This window comes from Zootoca vivipara, chromosome 8 (assembly GCF_965207765.1).
Source record: "Zootoca vivipara chromosome 8, rZooViv2.hap1.1, whole genome shotgun sequence".
Classification (NCBI taxonomy): domain Eukaryota; kingdom Metazoa; phylum Chordata; class Lepidosauria; order Squamata; family Lacertidae; genus Zootoca; species Zootoca vivipara.
The window spans coordinates 2,420,167-2,429,276 of NC_142591.1; the positions used below are offsets into that span (position 1 = coordinate 2,420,167).

Genomic DNA, 9,110 nt, shown 5'->3' on the forward strand with positions numbered 1-9,110 from the left:
AAGTCAACTTACTCCATTAAAGCACTATTCCATGTATAATAACTGAGTGCCTGAAAGGGGAATTCAAAATGCACACAGTCCCCTGCATATATTTAGAAGCATTCAGTTCATCACAACCATGACGTGCCATTACAACAGAAGTTAGCAATTCCCCTGTGTCTACAGTCTACAGTCTCCTAAGTCAGCTTTCTCCCCCATAGGCAGTGCAATCCTATGCATGCTTATTTAGAAGTAAACTGACCTGTGTTGTTCAATCTATCCCTCAAAACAATTGTATACACAACTGTGTATATATAGAATCACAACAAAAAAAACTTAATAGTGGAGTTTTAACACTGTTGATCAGAAACAATTAAGCACTAATAGCACATCACACATTATGCTGATGAAATTGCACAGCTAAGGCCTCTAAGTGAAGAAAACACCCCCAAGAACTAAACCTCAAGACAAGTGTTACACTCTAAGGTTAATCCTCACAATAAAAAAAGTTTTTTTAAGCAATGAATTTTCTCTGCTGATCTCAGACCTTCCTAATGTGTGTCATTGTCCCAAAAAGTATGTTCAGCTGAGACAGTGTGTCAGAACCTGCTGTGCCCAGGTTCTGTAACCCCCTCCCTAGGCTTATCTTGCTGCCCTTTTAACACTGGGTTGTTGAACACTTTTCTTTTAGGGTAAGGCTTCTGGACCATGAGTGGTTGCATTCTCCATGATTTGGTCTTGATTTGCTAGAAGTTCACTTACTTAATTGCAGTTTGTATTTTTAATTTTGCTGCTTTTACTATTTTACTGTTATTTTATAGTTGCTTTAATTATTGTTGTTAGCCACCTTAAGCTTTGTTTACGAAAAGCAGGGGATAAATATTTTAAATCAATAAAAGATTATCCTATTTCCCCCACCATTAAGTTCCACTCTTCATGTAGGTTCCAGTTTCTGATGTTGCAAAGGAAGAAAGGTTTCCTGTAAATCTTAAAAGTATGCACTGGAAGGAATTCAAGCAAGCACAGTTTCTGCTGCAGAGGTGAGAATGCATGTTTACATCTGGTCTTCTTTAAAAGAGAGGGGGTGTCCTAGGTGAAAACTCTTGAAAGCACCCTGGGATATTTCCATCTTTTGGTTAGGGAAAAATTAATTTTTTTGCCCTTATTGGTTTTAGAGTACTTTGAAGGCACAGTTGCAACGTGTGGCTGAGGTCAGGAACACATATGCCTGCCTATCACTTTATGCTCAGTGGTTCATTGGCAGCTGAATTTGTGGGCTGACTCTATGGGGAAAATAATGCAGATGACATAAAATTTCTCCCTATGATGCTAAAGGAAAGGGCATCTTAGAAAAGGTTGAAAGGTTCGTTATTTTGCAAACCAGTAAATAACCTTGGGAGAAACTGTTCTAAAGTTCATCTTCTCTTCCTTTCGGTGAGCCTAGTCCTCCACTGCAAATGAGCAATGAAGTGGTACTGAGCAGGAAACAGTACAGGCTGAACAAATAATGATCCTCGGCTTTAAAGTGGCAAATGCCAACTGAGCAACTCTCAACCCAATAGGCACAAGCTACCACTGCCTATGCAGCTTCTATTCACTTTGAAGAAGCTTGCACAGAACAATCTTCTGCTGGATTGGGCCCAACATCTGTGTTCATTTCATGTGCTTACAAAGGCTCACAAAATCACTATTTAAGGAGGATAATCTCATTCCTTCCCTTTCCCCTCCACCCTGCCCCAATTTCAGATCACAGGTGCTCTTGAGGAATAAATCACCTATCACTTGGCATAAATAAATAAGTACAAGAGATGTTATTAGAAAGGGATAGTAGCCAACCTGTTTGCCCTCTCGATGTTGGACTCCAGATGTCCTGCTCTTTAAACAAAATTAAATACTGTATCTAAGAGCAAGCCTTTGACCCTGGGTTCAAATCCCCCTTGGCTACAAAGGCACTTCTCATTTTTGGCCTCTTTTTGGCCTCCTTGCTGACCACAGTTGTTGGATCCTTCTTTCCCTACCTGGAGTGGGGAACCAAACAATATGGCCCAACCTGAAAGGAATGAGGTTGAGAAGACAGAGCCTGGCTGATGAGGATTCTCTTCTCTCATGCCTGCTTTCTACGCTTCTCTGCTCCATTCCCAGCCCACCCTGCAAAGGAAGAAGAGGGCTCCCTATGTTCTCTCCCCAAAAGGAAGGCATTTGCTCAGAGGTAAACTCAAGGGAGAGCCCACCTGCCATGGCTCCTCAGGGCCAGCCCACCCAAGAGGCAGGATCCCAATGCAGAATCACAGAATCATAGATCTTTAGTACCTCCCTCCCTCGTTCCTGATGTAATATTTCCTCACCTCTTTTTCCTTGGCGGGGGGGGGGGGGTTGTGGCTCTCCTCAGGTGACAAAATCTATTGGGCCAGCGCTGCTGCTGCTGCTCCCTTGGTCCTGGGCCTCCCAAAGCTTGAGGGAAGAGCGCCTCTCTGGTTCCCGCCTTTCCGTGCTGCTGAGGCGCCCCTACGGCCGGGCTAAAGGGCCAGACGCCGCCTCCTACTCATAGGCCTGCTGCTCCCCTCTGAGGGAGGGGTGGCCATTTTGGGGAGGCGGGGGGGTTTTGTTTAGTTTTTGAAGCACGTTCTGGTGACCTTTGCAAGGCGCTCGGCGGGGAAAGATCTGGGTCCCTCTTCCTCAGCTTAATATATCTGGAGAAGTCCTTCTGAAGGAAGCTTGAGCGGGTTGCCCACGAGAAACACCGCGCCCCCCCCCCACGAGCGTCTCCCTCATCCGTGGGTCAAAGGCCTCGGCTGGGTTCCCACCTGCTCCCCCCTCCCCAGTGGAGGCCCCCCCCATAGCCCGGGGTGGGGAGGGATTGGCGGAGGGGTGAAAGTTCGGCGAAAGGATCGAAGTCAAGCCGGGCTGCAGCGGGGGAGAAGGTTCGCGGCTTTCCTTGCTCTTGCCCCGCGAAATAAGAGAGGCCCCGTGGCAAACAAGCACCGCTTGGGATCGCCCATTTCCCCGCATTAGGCCGGCTCTCCCCGCAGCAAACGGCACGATGGACCCCCCCCCCCCCGTCCAAGGCTGAGCCCTGGAGCTCTGCCGGCGCTTGCGGAGACGGACCTCCATGCGCTTTTCCTCGCGGAAGGGGATTGGTGCGCTCAGCGACATCTAGACGCTGCCCTTCTCCCGAGAGCGGCAAAAGGAGGAAGGCATTGGATGAACTTTTGCAACTTTAAACACTATAAAGCAGGCATCCCCAAACTGCGGCCCTCCAGATGTTTTGGCCTACAACTCCCATGATCCCTAGCTAACAGGACCAGTGGTCGGGGACGATGGGAATTGTAGTCCAAAACATCTGGAGGGCCGAAGTTTGGGGGGTGCCTGCTATAAAGCATCCTTGGGAAATCGTTTCTGGGGGTTTCTCGGGTGAGTCGCAGCACAGCGGGGCTTTTCTCATGAGGACTCTTCCTGCCCCCAGCATCATGAGCTCGAAACTCCGAAGGATGCTTGCAAAACTAATCCAACTCGCTGGCTGCCATTACTGGTTCTCAATTTCTCCTCTGGCTGAAAATACCCGCATTCTGATCTGAAAGATGTCGTCCCCCACCACCTCTTGGGGTGGGGACACCTCCATTTACTGCGTTAATGCGTGAGTCCAAGGTTGAGCTGTGCTGAGGCTGTATGAGCCCTGGTAACCTGGTTTTAAAATCTGGATGCTTTACCAAAATGTAATCTGTGAACAATAAATAATTACGCAGCCAATTGAGACCCACCAGTTTAAGGATTATTAACTTTGATTGGCTTTTACTATTTTAAAAACAGACAAACCATGAATCGAAAACCAGGAATTTTAAATAGAAGAGGAGGAGTTTGGATTTGATATCCCGCTTTATCACTACCCAAAGGAGTCTCAAAGCGCTAACATTCTCCTTTCCCTTCCTCCCCTACAACAAACACTCTGTGAGGTGAGTGGGGCTGAGAGACTTCAAAGAAGTGACTACCGGTAGCTCAAGGTTACCCAGCAGCTGCATGTGGAGGAGCAGAGACACGAAGCCCGTTCCCCAGATTAAGAGTCTACGAGTCTACCGCTCTTAACCACTACACCACACTGGCTCTCAGGAAATAAGGCTGCAATCCTATGCATATGCGGTTAGAAAGAAGCCTCCTTAAACCTCATGGGACTTACTTCCTAGGAAATGTGGTTGCCGTACAAAATGAATGTAAAATGAAAACATAAATGAATAAAGTGCATCTGAATTTGAAAATACTTTTATTTGAATAGTAAATAGTTAGACAGTTAAAACAGTTCTATTGAAGCATTCTATAAATAGCTAACAGTTAAGAAAATAATTATGTAGAAAAGAGATTGCATCTAAAAGGAAGCTGAGCTATCCGCGAGCCCTCGAAGCAAGAACAGAAGGGTTACAGTTGTATGTTTATTCTAGGTATAAAAATTAAACCCTTTTCAACAGATCCCTTTAAAAAAGACTTTAAAATGCACAGTGAAATGGCAGGAGAGGGCGAATTGGAGGAGGTGGTGGGAGAGAGGCAAAGCACATCAGAAGTAAACACCATAATTAATAATAAATAACGAATAAATAACAATTACGCATAAATCAACATATACAGATAAGCGTCAACGTAGAGATCTACTTCGAAAAGGAACAAACATAAAAAGGTTGGCATGTCATTGTATTAAGGCAGCTTCTACAACATTTTTGGAGACAAACAACTATTAAAGTCAAGGCATTTGTGGCTATACTAACCAAAGTTATATCTTTAAGCAGATTGATTTTGTTCACATCGAAAAAAAATTTAAAAAGAGAAGAAAACACACAGCGAAAAGGTAAAGCCAGATCCCAGCGGTTCACAAGCCATAATAAAGCTAATCAAGTGGGGGGAAGGTTCAGTTCACAGCCTGTGAAGTGTAAAGGCATCCATCATCATTTCTCAAGATTGACTTGGGGGAAGAGAGAAAAGGGGAATCTTAAGTTTAAGCCAACCCTGAAACTCTGGCCCCTAGAGCAGCCCCCGCGAGTGCAGTGGGTAGAGGAGGGAGCTGCTCCAGAGCCAGCGCTCCAGGGGAGCGTAAGGAAAGGAGGGCGGCAAAGAGAAGCCTGAAACACCATCAGAGAGATGTTCCGGGGCAAAAAGGCCGATGGTTCTACTAGACGTCGGCAGCGGCAAAGGGCCGGTGGCGGTGCGCGCTGACCCCATGGCTGGCGTCGAAGTCCCGCGGTTGCCCTGCAGCCGTCTCCTGGGCTGGGCGGCGACGGTGCTGCAGGGGAAGGCACGGCTGGGCTCCCTCTAGCAGGCCGGGCGCACGGGCACCTGGAGCAAAATGACCTGGCGGTTCTCCGACGGGTGGCACTTGTTGATGTGGCGGGTCAGACCCGGCGAGCTGTAGAAGGTGGCCGGGCAGTACTTGCAGGGAAAGGCCTGGGCGGCGTGGAGCAGGCGCAGGTGGCGCTCCTGGGCGCTCTTGGCGGTGAAGGTCTCGCCGCACACGGGGCACGGGTGGCACTCCCCGGGCAAGCTCAGCGGACTGTGGCGGGCGCCCGCCTCCTCGGGGCAGGCGTCCGGGGGCTCCCGCGCCGAGGGCAGCCCGTCGAGCGGCTCGTGGTGGAGGGGCAGGTGCTTGCGCAGGGCGCTCTGGCGGCGGAAGCGCTTGGCACAGCGTGGGCACGCGAACTCCTCGGCGCCGGCGTCGGGCTCTCCTCCGCTGCTCCCTCCGCCGCCGCTGCCGGGACTCGGCGTGTCCCTCTCGCTGCCGCTGCCACCTCCTCCCTTGGCGGGTGGCTCGTCGGCCGCAGCCTTGGCCTTGGCGGCGGGGGCGCTGGGAGGCCGTGGTTTGTGCCAGCGGCGGTGCGAGGCCAGGTTGGCCGGGCAGCTGAAGAGCTTGTCGCACTCCGGGCAGCGGTACTCGACGCGCACGATGCGCGAGCACTTGTGCTGCGCTAAGGCCAGCGGGTCTGGGTAGCGCTCCTTGCACAGCTGGCAGATGAACTCGCCCAGCGGCTGCGCGCCATTGGCTCGGGATCCTCCACCGGCGCCCGCCTGATGCTGCTGCTGCTGCTGAGGAGCCGTCGAGGCGGGCTCGGGTGGGCCCTCTTTGATGCGCAGCCCCAACACCGGCGACGTCGTCACCTCATCCTCGAAGTGCAGCTTGCGGGCCGCCTTGGCCTTCCGGCCCTGAGGCCGCTTGGACGCGCTCGGACTCGGCCCATGGCTGCGCTGCTGGGCGACCGCAGGAGCCGGGGAAGGCGGCGGCGGCGGTCCGGCGGTGATGGCCGCGACCGCCCAGAGCTTGAGCTCTGCCCCCGGGCCCAAGAGCAGAGGCTCCGGCGCCGGAAAGGACTCGGCCGAGACCGGCGAGCCCAGGCGCAAGCTCCGCTCTTCGCTGACGGCCCGCGCGGGGCTGTGCAGGGGCGCCGGGGATGAGGGGCCGTCGGGCGTCCCGAAGTGCGGCGCCGCGGGCGCAAGCAGAAGAGGCGCCTCGGCGGGTTGCGAAGCCAAGCCCGAGCCCGAGAGCGGAACGGGGATCGGCGGGGGCACCAAGAGCTGCGCTGGGTCGCCTCCCTCGGCAGCCGCCGACGCCGGGCAGCAGCAGCGGGTCCTGTAGGAGATGGGCGTGGGTCTGCGGCTCCTCTTCACCAGGAAACCGCGGGGCATCCTCGGGCGGCTCCGGGAGGTGCCAAAGCGCCTGCCTGCCTCAGCCCGGGAGCGGCGGCGGCGGCACCAGCGCCACAATCCAGGTCTTCTCCTCCTCGTCGACCGGTCCTCCTCGGCCAGCGAGAGGGGCGCCTCGGCCTCGCCTCCTTCCCGCCTTCTTCGACCGCCCGCTCGCTCGCTCGCTCTGTGAGGCTCCTCGGTCACCCCCACCAGCGCGCCGCCGCCTACTCCTCGCCGCGTTGCCCCCCCAGTCGCCCAGCCTCGCCGCCCGCTTTTTAAGGGGGGAGGACAGCATTGTTCGTGCCTCCTGCTCCGCCCGGAGCCAATCAGCGCTTCCTGCGGCTGCTCCCTGGGCTTTGAGGCGGGCGGAAAGGGGCCGGCGCGCGCGCTGGGCGGGCGGGCGCCTCTGTGAGGTAGAGGGCAGCAGATGTACCTGAGGGCTTTGGCGCTTCCCTTTTCTTTCTTTCCTTTCTCTCTCTCTCTCTCTCTCCTCCCCCCCCCCCGCCTCCGGCCCCGCTTCTTTTCGTTCCTTTCCCTTTCTTACGCCTCCCCTCCCCCCCCCGGCACACGCCCAGCTCCGCCTCCCTTCACGGTCTGCTGCTTTTCTATGGGAAGGCGCACGTGCCTCGCCTTTGTGTCTCTCCTCCAGGGGGGCGCCAGAGCTGCCAAATCGAAAGAGCCATCAGCATGACAATAAGACCCCCTTTGGGGGGAGAGAGGGCGCCCGAGTTTGTCGGCGAGTGAGGGGGTGGGAAGGGGAGAGAGAATTAACCGCAGCTCCGGGAGCGAAATAGCAACAAAGGAGAAGAATGGAGCCGAAATATGTCAAGGAGAGTGTTTAAAATGCAGTAGAGGGAGCGGCGAAAATTGCGGGGGGGGGGGGAAGGCTGATTGTTTCAGGGGGCTTCGGAATAGGGAAAATCCCGAGGAAAGATGCGCCGAGAGAGAGGAGGGGCCTAAGGCGAAGGCGCAGAACAGAAGCAAGCCGTCGGCACAAGCAGCCCAGGGAAAGGGGGACAGGAGAGGGGGCGAAGATGCGCAGGCGCGCGCGCCCCGCTGCTTCTCCAGCTTCCAGCGGCAGAGCGCCTTGTTGCTTAGGGCTGACGGGCTCTTTGTTTGTCCGCAGCAGAAACCAGGTCATCACCGCGGTGGGCCTCCTCCTCCCTGCCTGCCTGCCTCTCTCTCTCTCTCTGCCCTCCTCCCCGCCTTCATCTTCTCGGTGTCTCGGCAAAGGGCAAGGTGCGAGGGCAACCTGGGAGATGTTTGGGCGATTTGCAGTTGCCCAAAGAGCTCCTCCAGCGCGAGCAACGCGCTTAGGGCGGGAACCCGGGGGGGGGGGGCACCGAGCTCGTTAGCACAGCACCCAAGGCAGGCCCGCGTGCGCCCTGGCCGACGCGCAACAGGGAGTCGCTCGCAGCCACGCCTGAGTCGAAGGCTGGGATCTGGAATGCGCTTACTGGGGAGTTTGCCCCACTGAACACTGTGGGGCTAACTTCTTAGTAACCAGTGCTTTTTTCTGAGAGGGACGCAGGGGGACGCATACCCCTAAACATTTTGTGAATCTTTGTACTTTTGTCCATTTACTGTATTTATTTTTCCTGATTTGAACTATAAAATGGTGATTTTCTTGAGTCAAAATGAGAGCACCCCTAAACATTTTTAAGGGGGGAAAAGCACTGTTAGTAACTATGCGTAGGATTAGGCTGCAAGGGATGAATACACATCCGAATTTTAGGGTAGGCCGATACCTGACAGCTGCCAAGCGCAAAAAGCCTTTATTTGATAATCGGATGTGATTGGGGGGGGGCATTTTTTTTCTTCCCCGTTCCCAGTTCCTCAAGATGTTTATGGTAAAGGAAAGCTGAGAAGCGTTTTCAAGGATCCTGCAGATTTCTTTCCACACCAGGAGCTACGAGGTGGCACTTGCTCGCCAGTACAGTACAGTACTGTATTGCAATGCACATTCAGACGCGCAAAGCGATCCATATTTCCGCCTAAGCCATAGCAGCCGGAAATGGCCGCAGTGCGCTTTTTTGTTCTTCTTCCATCAGAGGTTTTCCCGCCTGGCACAAGTGAGCTTCCTGCAACAAATTTTATTCTCTTTGCGAAACTCGCCCTCTTCCACACTACAGGCCTAACCCGGCGGGAAGGTCTCCTCCGCAAACCTCGCTTCAGTATGTCTGGGGCTTCGTGTCAAAGGAGCTCATGCAGAAGAATCCAACTCCTCCTCCTCCTGGATTATGTCCAGTGCGTTTGGGTTTCGGGCATCAGCTGGTTCAAAACCCAGCTAATTTGGTTTAAGTAGGCTCCTGGTGGATGGGCCGTTCTGACACAGTTTCTTTAAAGTTGATGAAGGCGCCCTCGGTGGCTCTGGGAGGGAGCGAGCGAAAGACAGGGAGAGGATGGGGCCTGAGGAGGCTCATACATTTTAATCCAGCCCGTGCACTTTGCTGTTTGACATCTGATGCTAAATC

At 53.8% G+C, this 9,110-nt stretch overlaps 1 protein-coding gene across 1 annotated transcript; it reads right to left on the reverse strand.

The window, feature by feature from the left end:
- Positions 1–4,217: 4,217 nt before the first annotated feature.
- INSM1 (INSM transcriptional repressor 1) lies at positions 4,218–8,278 on the reverse strand. Its single transcript, XM_035101987.3, has one exon. It carries the CDS (start codon positions 6,634–6,636, stop codon positions 5,272–5,274), a length of 1,365 nt encoding a protein of 454 aa, XP_034957878.1. The 5' UTR covers positions 6,637–8,278; the 3' UTR covers positions 4,218–5,271.
- Between the last annotated feature and the right edge of the window lie 832 nt (positions 8,279–9,110).